The sequence below is a fragment of the Nicotiana sylvestris genome, chromosome 8 (assembly GCF_000393655.2).
Source record: "Nicotiana sylvestris chromosome 8, ASM39365v2, whole genome shotgun sequence".
Lineage (NCBI taxonomy): Eukaryota > Viridiplantae > Streptophyta > Magnoliopsida > Solanales > Solanaceae > Nicotiana > Nicotiana sylvestris.
Window position 1 is genome coordinate 88,912,941 of NC_091064.1, and position 19,021 is coordinate 88,931,961.

Here is a 19,021-nt window from a genome sequence, read left to right on the forward strand (position 1 = left end):
CTCCTTACTTGTTTCATTCCACTGTCATTTTTATTATATTGTTAAATCTTTCGTCTTGTCTCTTATTATTTTCAATAGGGCCTTGACCTGACCTCGTCACTACTCTACCGAGGTTAGGCTTGACACTTACCATGTACCGCTATGGTGTACTCATGCTACGCCTTTGCACATCTTTTTGTACAGATCTAGGTACTTTCTATCAGACCAGACATCAGTGAGTTGAGACCGTACGTGAAGACTTCAAGGTATACCTGCCGACGTCCGCAGGCCTCAGAGTCCCCCTCTACCTATATTATGTTATTTCCTTATCCTTATTAGACTCTAATGTACAGAGATATTAAATGTCACTTCATAGAGCTTGTGACTTGTATTTCGCTGAGTTTTGAGAAATTTGTATATGTACTGAGTTGTGGAGATTTTTCCTTCTATCAATTGTTGAATTTTAAGATTTTAAATTATTAATTCATTTATTTTCGCATGTGTGTTAGGCTTACCTAGTCTTAGAGACTAGGTGCCGTCACGATATCCTACGGAGGGGAATTGGGGCCATGACAATCAAGACTTATTTTTCAACTAGCTTTTTAATTATTTTCTTATAATCAATTTTTAGTTTGGTGGTGTGGAATTTTTTCTTCAAATAAGAAACTATAGAACCTATGTAGAAATACTCTGACTTGTACTTGAAGTATTGTATAACCTTTGTTATAATAAAGTGTTACACTTCGACAAGTATTACAAAATGATTGGTATAGTAATAATATTTTAGAAAAATTAAAATGCACATAATACAAAAGATGAAAACAAGGTAAACATGATTCTATACGTTATCACACAAAAGCCTATTTTCTTTCTTCTTTCCTTAAAGATGAATAAAGTGTGTAATTAGCAATAGATCAAGAAATATTAAAAGGAAGACAACAAGAAAAATGTGAGGCTTTTTTCAGTTTTAGCCCGCACCAAAATTATATTCGTTAGTTGAAAAAGTATATAAAATTTATACAATTTTTATATATAACATACAAAATATATATATATATATATATATATATTTTCGATTATTATTCAATATTATTTTCCTAGAAAAGAGCAACAATTGGGCCGGTGCGAGTCATCCAGTAACATAGCTAAGATGTCAACGTGAAAAATTGGATAACAAAAGGCTAAGACGGCGCCACGACAAGACAAAACACCTTAGCCCACGTGTCAGCTTCTCAACAGCTCAAGAAGTTCCTTACGATTCATCACTTACAAAATCCATACTAAGCAAAAATCTTCCATCTGAACGTGATGATCAAACAATCCTTTTCTTTAACCAAAGTCACTGCATTTTCTTTAAGCCAATCAAAGCACACCCTTTTCACATTCCACTACAAATTCTCCAAAACCAATATGCATGCCTCTTTCAGTGCCAGAGCCACACCCACTGTTAAACATGTTCCAGAGCTAAGCCCTGAAGAAATGGACAGAATACGTGAACAGACATTTCAAAAATACACTAGTGTTAGTGGTTTGGGTGAGAGGAAAGGTAAAGGGGTTGCAATTGTTTGGTTCAGGAATGACTTGAGAGTGTTGGATAATGAGGCTCTTTTTAGAGCTTGGGTTTCATCTGAAGCAATATTGCCTGTTTATTGTGTTGATCCTACACTTTTTGGGACTACCCATTATTTTGGATTGCCCAAAACTGGAGGTAAATCACTTCATTTTTTTCTTTTTTCAATTGGGATTCAATTGTTATTGTACTCCGTGCGTTTCAATTCTTTATGTTTATTTTAGCTAGCTTTTCCAGAATCAGTTGAACTAATTTTTTGGAGTAAAAACCTGACCTGATAAATTTGGATATAAAAATGAATACTACTATATGGAGTAGTCATTAACGACAAAACTCAAGGAAGCAAAAGATCCATATACATTATACACCAATACAACTAACTAATTGTGATTAAGTTTTCATTTTTGTACATTTACATTATGTCCAGTGATAGTCAGGTGTTTTTAGTGTCATACATAAATGTGAGATTTAAAATTAGAGAAACCTATTTCACTTTTGAGTACTGGAATGAAATGGGTAAATAGAGATACAGAGGATTCATATAACAGACTCAACAAGTTTATGGTTAAGGTGTAGTTGTTTCTTTTGATGTTTTATTTGTGATCCTTCTTTTCAATTTTCTTTGGTTTAGTTGAATTCATTTGCTTGAATCTTTTATCACTGCCTTTTTGATGAGCTCAAGGTTTGTCTTTTGTATTTGGCAGCTTTAAGGGAACAATTCATCATAGAATGCTTAACCGATTTGAAAAGGAATCTAGTGAAGAGGGGACTTGACCTGTTAATTCAACACGGTAAACCAGAAGAGATTATCCCTTCCCTTGCAAAAGCATTTAAAGCGCACACAGTTAAGGAGCCGCTTCTTTCATTTTTTCTTTCTTCACATTGATGTTTCTTATATGACAACTAGTCAATTTTATATCTGTTAACTACGTAGTAAGGAGGTGTGTGAATGTTACAGGTGTATGCCCACAAGGAAACCTGCAGCGAGGAAGTAAAAGTTGAAAAATTGGTCACAAGAAAATTGCAAGAGTTTGTGCCACCGTCATCTGGTGGAGTAGGCAATGAGCCAAGATCTTTAAATGCTACTAAACTGGAATTATTATGGGGTAGTACTATGTATCATATAGATGATCTTCCATTTGGCTGTGAGAGTTTACCAGATGTGTACACTCAGTTCCGTAAGGTATTATTCTTCACGATATGTTTCTGCGTTAGGGGGCTTGCAATTCAGGATACTTTCTCATATCTGATCCGTCAGCTGTGTGGTTGATGGTTAAACTTAACAGTCAGTGGAATCCAAATCAAGAATCCGTAATTGCATTAGACTCCCAGCATCACTTGGTCCACCACCAGAGGTTGGAGATTGGGGATGTGTCCCACAAGTTACTGAGCTCGGGCTTCAGTCGGAAAAGGCAGGTCAAACATTAGAGTTGCATAAAAAGAATTGTGGATTACTTTGTGCACATAAATAAAATGTGTATTTTCATGTTTCTGTTTTTCTACAGGTTTCTAAAGGAATGAAGTTTATTGGCGGTGAAAGTGCTGCACTGGGTAGAGTACATGATTACTTTTGGAAGAAGGTGAGAGACCTTTCTTTAATCTGCGATTACTGCACTGCCAATGCTACGGGGATATTTCAAATTTTATATCCGGTTTCTTGTCTTTTCATTTCTTTTAGTGTAGGGTATCAGGTAGTGTTTTGTTCATTTTTTTACCCCTCTTTTTCTATTTCTTTGGTGCAACGATAGAGTTGTTTGATATTGTCACGCCCGAACCTGGGCCTGGACGTAACACGACACTCGGTGCCTGACTACATGTGACCGAGCGAACCAAGTGGTTGGCTGAATCAACATGTGGTATCATAACATACTAAATACGGAGATAAACTAACACATGCTGATATACTGAAAGTCTGGATGATATAAATCAAAGGGCGGAAATACTATTACATTTCTGAAACATATTTGCAGCCAACATAGCTTAATATGAAAAGTCCGAGACTCTGTCTAACTGTCACTCTAGTCTATGAAGCCTCTACCGAAGTACTGAAAACACTGACTATCTGTAAATACTGAAAGGCTGTAAAGTAATGATAATGCCCCGAAAGAACTGGGGATCACCAAATAGCTGGTACGAGAATCCTAGCGCTCTGCGTCGTCGACCTGTAAATCATTACCTGCATTGTGAGATGCAGGCCCTGGGCAAAAAGGGATGTCGGTACATTTGAATTGTACTGGTATGTAAGGCAACTGAAAGAAAGAATTATAAATGCTGAAACTGAAACTAAGCTGATATCTGAGAATTGATAATTGATAACTGAAATGATAACTATTGAAACTGAAACTGAAATGATAACTGATAACTGATAAATGAAATGATAACTAATAAATGATAATTGAACTGATAACCGATAACTGAACTGATAACTGGTAACTGAACTGATAACTGGTAACTGATATGATAACTGATAACTGAACGGTAACTAATAATTGAACTGAAAGGAAGGATATGAATACTCCCTCTTCTGAATGATGAACAACCTGTTTATCTGAATATTAAACTGCGGCCTCAGGCCCAATATATATATGTGTACAAACTGCGGCCTCGGGCCCAAGTATACGTATACATAACTGCGACCTCAGGTCCAAAATGCATAAAGCATAAAATGCGGCCTCAGGGCCAAAGATGCATAAAGCATAAACTGCGGCCTCAGGCCCAGAGATGCATAAAGCATAAACTGCGGCCTCAGGCCCAAAGATGCATAAAGCATAAACTGCGGCCTCAGGCCCAAATACAAGTGTTCAACATTCAGGGATTTAAAATCAGGAACTGAGAATCATACTGCAATATATGATAGTGAAATACTGAATCACATTGAGTTACATAATACTGGGATACTGAATAGGACTAGACTGAGACATGTATTCTTGAACTGATTATGAACACTGAAACTTCAACTGTTTATGGCATACTGAGTAATCTACCAAGACTCGGGGGCATCAAACCCAAGTCTATATTGAATACGCACTGAGCTCACAACGTTTAGAATGAAAGTCATGAACGAGTTATGAAGCTAGAGATTAGAAGCTCTACAACTATTCAAGGAACTAGGCTTAACTATATATTTTGAGGCAATTGATACGTCGTAAAAGAAACGTAGTGTAGGGAGAATCATTAATATTCCCAAACATAGAGAGTTAGCCTCACATACCTTAACTTCCTGTCTTGAGCGTAATACAACATTCGTCAACCCCTTCAACTTCAATATATATCAATACAAGTCAAAGGGATTCCATATTAGCAATAATACTCATGTTTTGGTCACTTAGGCATTTTCTCAAACACTTGGTGGCATAAAGCTTCCTAGTCCTTATTAATGGTGTTTCTACACCCAATAACCCATTCTCTTGCTCCTAAATAAATTCTAAAGTCTCAAATGGTTATAATCAACATTATTCTTTATCACCCATAAGGTAAACAACACCCTTAACCAATAATCAACAATCAACAAGCCAAACCTATAATTGTTCATACTTTTCTATCAAACTCATCAACTCATATCTCATGAACTTGAGTCAATAATCATTAATCCAATGCTAGAATCAATTAGAGGGTGAAGACATTACCTTTTTGACGTTCAATCTTCTTGAATTCGAGTTCTAGGGTTTCTTCTCTCAACAATGATGCCCCAAACGAATATCTAATGATATGGAGGGTTTACCCATGTTAATAAGATGTTGGGATATTGAAATTAACTTAGAATCACCATTAGAACTTACCTTGGGTGGTGGAAGGACCCTTAGGGAGTTAGGTTTTTGAGAGTTCTCCTATCTAGAGCAAGTTTTTATATTTTGGGGCTGTGGGGACGAAATATGGCTTTAAAATGACCCCCCACTAGCGCGCCCGCGCATCTGGAGGCCTGCCCGCGCTAAACGGCAGTAACACTGCCTCAAAATTAGCGCGGCCGCGCTAAGGGCGCGCTACCGGCGCGCATATCGCATACTGTTCTGTAAAATGCGCATAACCTTTTGCACAGAGATCCGTTCGGGCTCCATAATATATTGTTGGAAAGCTATTTCAAAGGCCTACAACTTGCATGCTTTGAGTTTTCCAAAATTCCTTACATATTTGTACTAAACCTTGCTGGAAGACAAACCTTCTGCAAACTTGATCGATTTTGTCAAATCTTATGTACCTCACTTTCCATCTTGATTTTGAAACAACTATTTTACCTATAATCATCCCGATAGGACTTCACATGCCCAAAATATAACCTTACTACTCCTTTAACTCATTCATTCCTGAGCCGAATTTACGGGGTGTTACATTATCTCCCCCTTGGGATCATTCGTCCTCGAATGATTGTCCTGACTGTAACTTCTGCTAACTCCGGACCTTAAACGGGTCTGGTGGAAACATGAACTTTCATTAACACTTGTATACTAAACTGAATGAATACCTGATTACTGAACTGTTGCAATACTGAACTGAATGACTACTGCATTGACTGAATATTGGTCTGCCATGGATACGTGAATACTGAACTAACATGGATATATGAATATTGAACTGGCACGAATATTTGAGTAATCTGAGTACTAAGCTGGCATGAATGTCTAAGTATTGGACTAACATGAGTAGCTGAGTATTGAGCTGACACGAGTATCTGAGTACTGAACTGATATGAATATCTGAGTACTGAACTGACATGAGTATCTGAGTACTGAACTGACATGAGTATCTGAGTACTGGAAACTTGAATGTTATAACATGACACGTGAAATACTGGCTATACCACCACTAATTATGGTGGCAACTCCAACTCATAAGCTAATTGACCGATCCTTCGCAAGAATCTATATGGCCCAATATAGCAGAGACTATGCTTCCCCTTCTTCCCAAATCTCATAACGCTTTTCATAAATGAAACTTTCAGAAACACCCAATCATCAACTTGAAACTCTAAGTCTCTATGCCGCATGCTCGAATAGGACTTTTGGCGGCTCTGAGTTTTCTTCAAACGCTCTTGAATCAACTTAACTTTCTCCATTTCCTGATAGACTAAATTTGGTCCCAACAATTCCTCTTCACCAACTTTGAACCAACCAATTGGCGATCTACACCTTCACCCATACAGAGTCTCTCACAGTGCTATCTTGATACTAGAATGGTAGGTGTTATTATTAGCAAGGTCAATGAGAGGTATGTGATTATCCCAATTACTTTAACATCAAGGACATATCCTCAATTGTTTGAATGATGCGCTCTGCCTGGCCATCTTTTTGAGGATGAAAAACTTGTGCCTAATCCTTTCTGAAAGGACTTCTAAAAGTTCATTTTAAACTGAGCACCACAATCCGGAATGACGGACAACGGAGTCCCATACATCAGACGATTTCCTGAATGTACAACTCAGTATAATCTTCTACTGAATCTGTAGTTTTTACTTGCAAGAAGCGTGCTAACTTGGTAAGTCGATTTATGATCATCCAATCAAATCATGCTCTTTTAAAATGAACAAGATAATCCCGTTATAAATTTCCATATTTACCATATCCACTCAAAAGTATATGTATCCTGGGATGAAAACACTAGACTTTCTTCTGCTTGACTTTCACTTGCTAGCAATTCGGACAATTGGCCACAAAGTCTGCGACGTTCTTTTTCATGTCGTTCAACCAATAAATCTCCTTGGTCATGATGCATATTTGGGGAACCTGGATGGAAAGAATACCAGGAATTATGGGCTTCTAACATGATCTTCCCTCTTTAAGTCCATCTATGTCTGGAATACACAATCTGTCTTGGTACCTCAAAGTACCATCATCTCCCCCTTATTCAAAAGCCATCGTCTTATACTTGTGAATCCCCTCTTTCAACTGCAACACGTAGGGATCATCACATTGTTTCTCATTCTCTTCGGTTACTAAGGAAGAACAAATTCTGTTTTGGACAATAATTCCACCATCTTCAGAATCCGAAAGCCAAACTCTTTGCTTGGCTAAGCGGTGAACTTATTTCACCATAGTTCTCTTGTTTGTCTCAATCATGAGCTACACTTCCCATACTTGATTATCATTCTAAGCACTTCCTGAAAACACTTATAGCATTGTTGCGATCTAAGTCTTTGACTTGTACTCTACAATTAGAGTCTCGTGCAATGGCTCTACCCTCATAACACATAAATAGGCATGATTTTATAGCTTTTCTTTGATCACTTTATCATCAATAACTAAGCTCGGTGATAATTCTACTCACTTTGTGTTTCTTACACATGCTATATATAATCCCTGTGGTAATTATACAATTTTCCCTCATTACCGAACTAATTTTCTTTTTCATATCCCATGCTGACTATTTGGGTTTCAAATCACTAACTGGACTTGCAAAAAAAATTTCACATCACCCCTTAGACCAAAAGTCTTATACTTGCGGATCCTTCCTTTTTTTTCGGGATTCTAACAACTTTCTTTATCTTCTGCAACTCTTTGCACTTTACGTTAATGATGACTCATCTCCCAACTTACTTCTGAGAAATCTTTCTTACTAGGAAAAACTAAATTATTTACATAAACGGAAAGCTTATGTCTTCATAACTATCCTACATAATCGTATTAATTTAACTCTGCCCACACTGTCAATCCTGGAGAAATCACATTTCGATAATTCCTAAAGGCTATTCTTCTATAGTTTGCTCTCTCACTGCTAGCTGATTTTTTTTCCACTACCACTGTACTTCGGGTTTAACTTAAACTCTTTGGGCTCTGACACATACGTTCAGTATTTTCAAACTGTCATCCACTCACTAGAGATAACCTGGCTAAGTGGATCAAATCTCACCTCTACTAGCTCAGCTGAAATTGCTAATTCATTGTATCTACTCAAAACTTACTTAATATCCTTTTACTAACCACCTGCTAGCATCATATTTTCTTTTCCTGCTTTGAATAACTAAAATGAAGCATAAGGTTACTCCTAACTTCCCTTATCATCTGACCATATTCTTTTGCCACACACTATCATTTTTTTGAACTATGTACATGGATCACACTTAGGGAAATTCATCTGTCTTAAACAAAATTAGAATATCTAACCCCAAACTTTCTATATAATACAAAATCATATCATACTATAAACATCCGCGGTAATCACTCAGTCACATAACCTAAGGGGGAACTGCCATATCTTTTATCTTATGTCAATAACTGCTTCTTATAGTAGCTTACTAGCGTGGTACTTCTAGTTCTGATTTGAATAATTCTAAACAACTTAAAATCATTCCCTGAAATTCAATATTGGCTGCTCTTGGTTCTCGTTTCATACATCATATCTTCTTGTCATTTGCATGAGTTGTACGAAATCACATCTTTGGTAATAACAAACGTTTCTGACTCCTAAGTATTTTCCCCTTAGTCTCCCTTTTTTTCCAAAACTATAATGACGTATTCTAGGCCATTTGCGGTCAAATTCTTAACCTGCTACACTGTAGGGTCTGACATACAGATACACTACCACACACATCTGATAAATCACTTCATGCACCATCCAGTGAGTCTTGGGTCTTAATCCCTAAAACATGTGAAGATTTCTCTATAATCATTGTTACTTACATTTTCTTTGAGAACCCATATGCATCACTGTATACTCACAAGTCACCAGAAATTTTGATACGCTGAAAATGGATATTTGGTAACCATATAACTGAATACTGGCGTACTGAATAATCATAAACTTGCTAACTGAAAGACTGTATAACTGGAAACTGATAACCATATGACATGATAACTGCTTTTGTACTTTCTGATAAAGTTATGCTCTAATCTGCTATACTATCCATTGCATCCCGTTTTTAACATCCTCTCAAGTCTCATATTTACCAACCTGTACTCCATAATTTACCCCAATGGGCAATTATCCTCTTTAGGACCTTAGGTTTCTCCTGCGCATCGCTTGGGCATCCAATACGTTTGGAATTCGATAGGAAGAGAAGGTTACCTATTGCTCTAAGCTTCATGGCATGATCTAGAGTAGAAAGAAATGAGACAATCCTGGATGTCTTGGTAGTTAACCGTTTATATGAGTGGCCGACACACACATATAAAGGAAACTCCACTGGACACGGCTTCATAGACTCCCTAGGACTCTTGAACCTAGTGCTCTGATACCAAGCTTTGTCACGCCCCGAACCTGGGTCTGGACGTAACACGACACTCGGTGCCTGACTACATGTGACCGAGCGAACCAACTGGCCGGCTGAATCAACATGTGGTATCATAACATACTGAATGCGGAGATAAACTAACACATGCTGATATACTGAAAGTCTGGATGATATAAATTAAATTGCGGAAATACTATTACATTTCTGAAACATATTTGCAGCCAACATAGCTTAATATGAAAAGTCTGAGACTCTGTCTAACTGTCACTCTAGTCTATGAAGCCTCTACTGATGTACTGAAAACACTGACTAGCTGTAAATACTGAAAGGCTGTAAAGTAATGATAATGCCCCGAAAGAACTGGGGATCACCAAATAGCTGGTACGAGAATCCTAGCGCTCTGCGTCGTCGACCTGTAAATCATTACCTGCATTGTGAGATGCAGGCCCCGGGCAAAAAGGGACGTTTGTACATTTGAATTGTACTGGTATGTAAGGCAACTGAAAGAAAGTATTATAAATGCTGAAACTGAAACTAAGCTGATATCTGAGAATTTTTAATTGATAACTGAAATGATAACTATTGAAACTGAAACTGAAATGATAACTGATAACTGATAAATGAAATGATAACTAATAAATGATAACTGGACTGATAACTGGTAACTGAACTGATAACTGATATGATAACTGATAACTGAACGGTAACTAATAATTGAACTGAAAGGAAGTAAGGATATGAATACTCCCTCTTCTGAATGATGAACAACCTGTTTATCCGAATATTAAACTGCGGCCTCAGCCCAACATATATATGTGCACAAACTGTGGCCTCGGGCCCAAGTATACGTATACATAACTGCGACCTCTGGTCCAAAATGCATAAAACATAAACTGTGGCACCAGGCCCAAAGATGCATAAAGCATAAACTGCGGCCTCAGGCCCAGAGATGCATAATGCATAAACTGCGGCCTTAGGCCCAAATACAAGTGTTCAACATTCAGGGATTTAAAATCAGGAACTGAGAATCATACTGCAATATATGATAGTGAAATACTGAATCACACTGAGTTATATAATACTGGGATACTGAATAGGACTAGACTGAGACATGTATTCTTGAACTGATTATGAACACTGAAACTTCAACTGTTTATGGTATACTGAGTAATCTATACTAAGACTCGGGGGCATCAAACCCAAGTCTATATTGAATACGTACTGAGCTCACAACGTTCAGAATGAAAGTCATGAACGAGTTATGAAGCTAGAGAATAGAAGCTCTACAACTATTCAAGGAACTAGGTTTAACTATATTTTTTGAGGCAATTGATACATCGTAAAAGAAACGTAGTGTAGGGAGAATCATTAATATTCCCAAACATAGAGAGTTAGCCTCACATACCTTAACTTCCTGTCTTGAGCATAATACAACATTCGCCAACCCCTTCAACTTCAATCTATATCAATACAAGTCAAAGGGATTCCATATTAGCAATAATACTCATGTTTTGGTCACTTAGGCATTTTCTCAAACACTTGGTGGCATAAAGCTTCATAGTCCTTATTAATGGTGTTTCTACACCCAATAACTCATTCTCTTGCTCCTAAATAAATTCTAAAGTCTCAAATGGTTATAATCAATATTATTCTTTATCACCCATAAGGTAAACAACACCCTTAACCAATAATCAACAATCAACAAGCCAAACCTATAATTGTTCATGCTTTTCTATCAAACCCATCAACTCATATCTCATGAACTTGAGTCAGTAATCATTAATCCAATGCTAGAATCAATTAGAGGGTGAAGACATTATCTTTTTGACGTTCAATCTTCTTGAATTCAAGTTCTAGGGTTTCTTCTCTCAACAATGATGCCCCAAACGAATATCTAATGATATGGAGGGTTTACCCATGTTAATAAGATGTTGGGATATTGAAATTAACTTAGAATCACCATTAGAACTTACCTTGGGTGGTGGAAGGACCCTTAGGGAGTTAGGTTTTTGAGAGTTCTCCTATCTAGAGCAAGTTTTTATGTTTTGGGGCTGTAGGGGACGAAATATGGCTTTAAAATGACCCCCCACTAGCGCGCCCGCGCATCTGGAGGCCTGCCCGCGCTACTGACCGCGCTAAACGGCAGTAACACTGCCTCAAAATTAGCGCGGCCGCGCTAAGGGCACGCTACCGGCGCGCATATCGCATACCGTTCTGTAAAACGCGCATAACCTTTTGCATAGAGATCCGTTTGGGCTCCATAATATATCGTTGGAAAGCTATTTCAAAGGCCTACAACTTCCATGCTTTGAGTTTTCCCAAATTCCTTACATATATTTACTAAACCTTGCTGAAAGACAGACCTTCTGCAAACTTGATCGATTTTGTCAAATCTTATGTACCTCACTTTCCATCTTGATTTTGAAACAACTATTTTACCCATAATCATCCCGATGGGACTTCAACAACAACAACAACAACAACAACAACCCAGTATAATACCACTTAGTGGGGTCTGGGGAGGGTAGTGTGTACGCAGACCTTACCCCTACCCTGGGGTAGAGAGGCTGTTTCCAAATAGACCCCCGACATCCTTCCCTCCAAGAACTTTCCACCTTGCTCTTGGGGAGACTCGAACTCACAACCTCTTGGTTGGAAGCGGATGGGACTTCACATGCCCAAAATATAACCTTACTAGTGCAAGTGCAAGGGTAAAGCTGCATAGGGTAGATGTCCACCCTTCCCCTATATGGGCACTAGCCGGAAACACTTCATGCGCGGGGTTATCCCCTCTCTTTTCTGATCACTATGTTTTCTATGATCGTCATGCGTTTGGGTGCTGCATTGGTCCCTACGCGTCTTAAACAGTGACAAAATTACCTGGTGTTCTGAAATTAAACCTTTGTCTGTTTCTACTCTACTATAGTTCATCTACTAGATGGCCACGACTTGGGAGATTTGCTGACATGATATTTTTACTGCTTTCTAGTAGAGAGATGCGGCCTTGGTGAATGATGACTCTACATATTCCAATTCTTCTGATCTTTGATTGATTGCAGGATTTATTGAAAGTGTATAAAGTGACACGAAATGGAATGTTAGGACCTGATTATTCTACAAAGTTCTCTCCTTGGCTTGCTTCAGGAAGCCTATCTCCTCGTTTTATATATGAAGAGGTAGAGAACGTCATCTCATATTGTAACGTTTCATTAACAACCTTTGTATGCTAGTAAAGTGTAGAAATTAAGAGAGCTTCATTTGACTTGTCAAGGTGAAGAGATACGAGAAGGAAAGACAATCAAATGATTCGACATACTGGTATAACTTCCTCCCTTCTTCCTCTCGCTTTGCTTGCGATCATGCTTGTATGGTTTTTGTGCCTTTCTATGTTGAAGAAGTCAGTGAGAAGATTGAATCTAATAAATATAGTTTGTTAGTATCAAATAATCTGATGCCCTATATTCCTCACAATATTCATACAACTGATAGGTGTAAATTTGATGCATGATTTCTGTTTTCAGGGTTTTGTTTGAATTGATATGGAGGGATTACTTCAGATTTCTCTCAATCAAGCAAGGAAATTTGCTTTTTCATGCGGGTAAAAAAGACATTCTTATCTGAATGCATATTAACACACCCCATTTTCTAATTAACTCATCAAGAGGAATATTGCTGCCTGCTTTTTATCTAGTATATATAAATATTCTGTAGCTTCATTCTTCTTTTTTCGTCTGGCTATTATCGACATCTGGAAGTATATCTTTATTCTTTACTTGTTTGTTTTTTTCCCGTTTAGGTGGTCCCCGAAAAGTAGATATTAACTGGAGCCAAGACCAAACCATGTTTGATGCCTGGAGACGAGGTCAAACCGGGTAAATTCCTATTAGGGGCTGGCCAAGCACCTGTTGTTTAATAAATACATTACCTTCATACAGGGGCTGATGCAAAGGCTTAGTTATGAGTTGGGATGAACCTAATAGTTTTGGCTCGAACCATTTGGTAGAATGCCGAACTAGAACCTATAAAGTTCAAATCCTAGATCCTCGTCTGCCTTCATACCTTGCATGTTGACTGATCCTTTCTCTTCAATCTCAAATGGGATTCCCAGTGGGAAGTTCAAATCTGAGGATAACATGTGAAAATAAATATGTTCTACATTTCATGGGATGCAAAATTGGTAATTTTCCCATTGCAAAATCTGTAGGTATCCTTTAATTGATGCCAACATGAAAGAACTGGCTACTACTGGATTCATGTCAAATCGAGGACGACAGGTACATATGCACTTTATTTTTTAATGTTTGGAAAAAGTACGTGCTAGTTTGCTACCTGGTAAACAGTTCTGGAAGATAAATTCATCAACAAAGACATCAATTTACCGCATTCTAATTATTTTATCATTTTTCCAGATTGTGTGTTCTTTTCTTATTCGAGATATGGGCATTGACTGGCGGATGGGAGCTGAATGGTTTGAGACATGCCTCTTGGATTATGATCCTTGCTCCAACTATGGCAACTGGACATATGGAGCAGGTGATTCGCCTTTAATTTTTTTTTTTTTTTTTTTAAAATCTGGCTTCCTTCTTTCTATGAACTGGAAGTTGAAATTGTAAATTGAAGGTTAAAATCATTCCATTTCTGTCAGGTGTTGGCAATGACCCTAGAGAAGACCGTTACTTCAGCATTCCGAAGCAAGTAAGTTCAAACATTTCTTTAGTCAAATCACGTTCTGGGAATAAATAAAGGTGTATAAAGCCTATGTTATTTGATATTTTGGACGGTGCTGTTTGATTCTGTAACTAATAAAATTGTTCACGTCTTGAACTGGATTTGTACTGAATTCTATCTCTATGCCATCCCAATGGGGTTGAAGCAGATATTATTCTAAGACATTTTTACATGTTTCAGGCTCAAAACTATGATCCTGAAGGGGAGTTTGTTGCATACTGGTTGCCAGAGTTAAGAGCACTTCCGAGAGAAAAAAGACATTCTCCTGGAATGATGTACTTAAAGCCAATTGTAGCTCTCAAACATGGATACACCAAGAAGACCGGTGATTCGAAAGTGGCATTTTCATCAAGAAGAGCCAAACCGGAAGACAATAGACGAAAGGGACATGGAGATAGGAGAATGTATTAGCACTGCTGCCAATATAGTCCACTGATTTTCAGGACATTTCTCACAAAGTTGCAACTGAGATCAGAAACACTAGCTGCAGCATACTGATTGTGAAATATATCTGTGAGTAGAACTAACCTGATCCCATTGGGTATTTGGGGGGTATTGTAACAAATACTGTGAAATTGGCTATTACCACTTGCTTTATTTATAGAGAAATGGGAACAATCTAGTATAAATTTTGTGGTGTCCTGAAAATGAAGTACCTTGAACCATCTTACACAGTTCTTGAATGATTTTTTCTTGGCTTGGATATGTCCATTTTGTAATATTCCTAAACATCTCAGTTTGGTAAAGATAAACCAGTGAATTTTCTTAGGCTAATCATGATAAGTCTGATCTTAAAAATTACCTCTACATTTCTACTTTTACAATCTTTATTCTGCAGTAGACACAATTACTTATTCTTAATTGTTCTTCCAAAATGAAGCATATTATATTGTTTATTCTTTTTGAGATAACCTGAAGAGCTCAGCAGATGCTGGAGGCTGATATGATATAAATTATTGAGGTGAAAGTTGGGTCAAGCAGTGTCTTTGTTTGAGTTAGTCTTGAGTTCCCTCAGTCATAAGCTTGTTTTTGAAAGATTCATTCCTAGATCCTAGCTCTTAAAGTGAATGTGATTGGTCAAAATTAGATTAATTATTGTGTCTAATAATAAACCAAAGGAACCTTATTATACATGATACACAATACTGGAATATAATGTATTGTCTTATTGTATGAACTAAAAACCTTGCAACCATACAAAAAATCTCACCTATATAGCCCTTCTTCTTTAATTCTTCCAAGAACTCCATTAAATTAAGCTATTCTTGCTCCCTGTGATTTGTGGGAATCAAGTAGAGGTCATCTTTGCTTGCTGCAAAAACTCTACTTGTTTCAGTAGTGCGAAAATCATTTGCATTAACCTTGTCAGGGAGTTTCCAGTCAAAGCAATAGAGCAACTGGGCTAAAGGATGCCCTGTGTTAACTAAACCAAACGACATTCCTGGACACATTCTTCTTCCTGAACCGAAAGGAATGAACTGATAGTGATTTCCTGTAAGATCAACAGAAGTATTTTCAAATCGCTCCGGTTTGAAACTTTCAGGATCTTCCCAACTTTCAGGATCTCTTCCTATCGCCCAAGCATTAACCATAACTCTAGCTTTAATAGGTACAGTGTATCCATCGATCTCTGTTTGGTCCCTGCATTCTCTAGGCCCTAACAAAGGAACTGGAGGGTGCATCCTTAGTGTTTCTTTAATCACTGATTTTAAGTATGGCAACTTGTCAAGATCATTTTCGTCGAAATTTTCATTTTCTTTGAAGACTTTTCTCACTTCAGCTTGTGCCTTGGCCATCACACTTGGGTGCTTCATCAATTCTGATAGTGCCCATATAATTGCAGTATATGAAGTTTCAGTTCCAGCAATAAACAAGTCCTGCAACAACGTATACAATAAGCATTTATTAAGAATTATTTATAGTATATAACTTAAATCTATTAAAAAGAAAGTAGAAAAAGAACAATATATGATAATGACATAGGATCAAAACTTACCAGAATTACTGCTTTCATGTTGTCATTTTCGATAGGAAATTGAAGCTCATTATTCTCCTTAGCCCTCAGTAGAGCATCGATCATATCTTCGCCACCAAACTCGTTGTTACCCTTTATCCCTGCTGCATGATTCTCTTGGTGCTCATTGATGATGTTCTCCATAACTAAATCATACTTGTGGTGTACATTCGTCAACCTAGCTTTCATGTTGCTCATATTATGAAGTAATTTCCAGGAAGGGAACAAATCACCCACATCAAATCCTCCTGATAATGTTAATATCTCCCTAATTAGCATGATCAACTCATCCCGATCATTGCATATTTTTCCAAAGGCTAATCTACAGGTCATGCAGCTCGTAAACCAGAGAAGCTTTTCATTTATGTTCACTGCAGAACCTGTTTCCAAACGAATCGATGAGAGGAGCTTCGAGAGCTCATCCTTTCGGATTAAGCTATATGACTTGAGCATCTTGTTACTCAGGAGTTCCTGAGTCAATATTTTACGCATCTGTCTCCAGTAATCACCAAATGGGGCAAAAGAGATGTCCCTGCTTTTGTAAAACACAATGTCTGAGGACATGAATCGTGGTCTAGTTGCAAAAGCGAGATCATGAGTTTTTAGTACAGCTTTTGCTACACGTGGCGAAGATATTACAACTACAGGAATTTCTCCGAGTTGTAAGTACATGAGAGGTCCATATTTTCGCGCTAGATCTCTAAGATTATGGTGTGGAAGTTTTCCCTTCAAGTGATGGAGGCTTCCAATAAAGGGAAGCCTCCACGGACCTGGAGGTAACTTTGGGATTTTGGTATTCCATTTCTTCACTAGAATAAAAAGAAAAGAAAAGAAGAGGAACAAAGAAATTAAATTGAAAGGAGAAGATTGAAGCTCCATTTTTGGAAGAAGGAAAGGATGTTTTTGGTGGATATTATATATATTTAAAATGGATTTCGTAACTTGTATATATACAAAGAAGTTGAAGAATTAGCATGTGACTGATTAGGACTTTAGAACGCCAGTGGTACTGAACCTTGTGATTTGGGAATTACATATTTTCCTTTGAAACCTTCTAGTATTTCAGTCTTATCAAAATCTCAAATTGTTTCACGTTAAAAGGATATATAGTGATACTTTATACAGTAGTTCTCAAATTGGTTCACCTCAATAATTGGAGAAAATGTTTACAATCAACCTTTTTTCTGGTTCAATTATATATACGCTACCTCCATTGCGTCATTTTTGAATTTGTCTCCGTCATAAAGTTGATCCCTTAGCTGAATTAACACTTATTTGTTAGTGTATTAAATTGTTTCTTAAGTTCTTAAATGATCTTGAGTCATGTGATTTCTCTTGGGGTTGAGTTAGGACCCAATTATCCAAAGTCCATCTTAACAGTATAAAGGTAAAAGAGAGAAATTCTCTTGAAATATAATCAGAAACTGATCTCTTGAAAACAACAAAGAAGAAATTTGTAGAAAATTTGTGATATATTATGTTGCTGTCATAATTTGGTAGGTGGAGAATAGCTTTCTTTTGAAAAACAATATGAATAGAAAGAAAAGACAAGACACTTGGTTTGAAAGCAATTGTAGCTTTATATTGTAGAAATTCCTAGTTACGTGCATTGCAAAATTAAAGCCTTATATGTACATCTATGGACCGTTGATTAATTGAGTATTTTGACAGCAGAATGCAAACCTCAGAATAGACTTTCTTAAAAAAGAAAAAAAAATCGAAAATTGTCCATATATATCACCTAGATCTTTACTCTAATTTTTAGAAGTAGTATTAATTGAGACAGAGGTATTTGATTGAAAAGGCGGGCTATAGAATCCAAATTGAGATTGAGTTGTCATTTTGTATAGTCATTAGTACTCATTACTATAACTTTTTGAAGATTAAACTTGAGGTATCTGAGTTTCAAATGCTAGTGGGGAGCGGAATGGTGATCAAGCGAATACGAAACTTATGCTGTATTTAGAAGCCAAATATAACATCTTATAACTAATATATTCAACACACCAACTAGTTTTGTAGCTTCTTTTTGCGCAGTTTCCTGTCCTTTTCTTTTTAAAATACGTACTATTACAATAAACTGTCGCAATTATATAAAGTATGAAATACCATTTAATTATTTGAAGTAATACATGATTAAATAAATTATAGTATTAATTAACAGGATTATGTTTAACAATTGTTATTGATTCTTTGAATAGTTGTTTGGACGTATTTCATCATGAGTGGGAAAAATAAATAATTACTTATCTAAAAAGATATTTCAGTAATCAACATATAGGAATGCAATTTTGAATAATCATGCTTCTTCTCTCTAAGTTGATCTTTGATTCCTAAACGAACGATGATTGGATCTTTTTATGAATTGTCAAATAAGACGGCATCACGTGAATTGATCTATCCTTACTTATTAAACGTTGAAGAATGTTACACGTCTTTTGCTCCCTTTCTTCCGATTGACAAGATGCTTTGTAACTGTCGAGCCTTGTTTTTTTATGTTAAGATTAACTAGTATCCGTACTCGTGCGTTGCGCGAAAAATATTAAATATAAATATTTATAAGAAAATG

General features: G+C 36.9%; 2 protein-coding genes across 3 annotated transcripts; one reads left to right on the forward strand and one right to left on the reverse strand.

Annotated features, from left to right (window-relative positions):
• Positions 1–1,240: 1,240 nt before the first annotated feature.
• Positions 1,241–15,212, forward strand: LOC104241593 (cryptochrome DASH, chloroplastic/mitochondrial). 2 transcript variants are annotated; one of them, XM_070155688.1, is made up of 13 exons: positions 1,241–1,687; positions 2,254–2,393; positions 2,508–2,732; positions 2,836–2,961; positions 3,055–3,129; positions 12,770–12,886; positions 12,982–13,028; positions 13,232–13,308; positions 13,507–13,582; positions 13,915–13,984; positions 14,120–14,243; positions 14,356–14,405; positions 14,619–15,212. In XM_070155688.1, exons 1-13 carry the CDS (start codon positions 1,288–1,290, stop codon positions 14,847–14,849), a joined length of 1,758 nt encoding a protein of 585 aa, XP_070011789.1. In that variant the 5' UTR covers positions 1,241–1,287; the 3' UTR covers positions 14,850–15,212. The 2 variants fall into 2 exon arrangements, with proteins under 2 accessions (XP_070011789.1, XP_070011790.1); XM_070155689.1 differs by having other exon boundaries at positions 12,988–13,028.
• A 309-nt stretch (positions 15,213–15,521) lies between these two features.
• On the reverse strand, positions 15,522–17,389 carry LOC138876558 (cytochrome P450 71D7-like). Its single transcript, XM_070155690.1, has 2 exons — positions 16,435–17,389; positions 15,522–16,315 (listed from the first exon to the last, which is right to left on the reverse strand). Exons 1-2 carry the CDS (start codon positions 17,329–17,331, stop codon positions 15,698–15,700), a joined length of 1,515 nt encoding a protein of 504 aa, XP_070011791.1. The 5' UTR covers positions 17,332–17,389; the 3' UTR covers positions 15,522–15,697.
• Positions 17,390–19,021: the final 1,632 nt, after the last annotated feature.

What these genes read in the sequence shown, in the direction of transcription:
- LOC104241593 (XM_070155688.1), top strand. Translation starts at nt 1,288, where the DNA reads ATGATCAAACAATCCTTTTCTTTAACCAAAGTCACTGCATTTTCTTTA. An exon ending in CAACTGGACATATGGAGCAG is followed by an intron (nt 14,244 to 14,355) that starts GTGATTCGCCTT and finishes CATTTCTGTCAG; the next exon opens with GTGTTGGCAATGACCCTAGA. An exon ending in ACTTCAGCATTCCGAAGCAA is followed by an intron (nt 14,406 to 14,618) that starts GTAAGTTCAAAC and finishes TACATGTTTCAG; the next exon opens with GCTCAAAACTATGATCCTGA.
- LOC138876558 (XM_070155690.1), bottom strand. Translation starts at nt 17,331, where the DNA reads ATGGAGCTTCAATCTTCTCCTTTCAATTTAATTTCTTTGTTCCTCTTC. An exon ending in ACATGAAAGCAGTAATTCTG is followed by an intron (nt 16,316 to 16,434) that starts GTAAGTTTTGAT and finishes ACGTTGTTGCAG; the next exon opens with GACTTGTTTATTGCTGGAAC.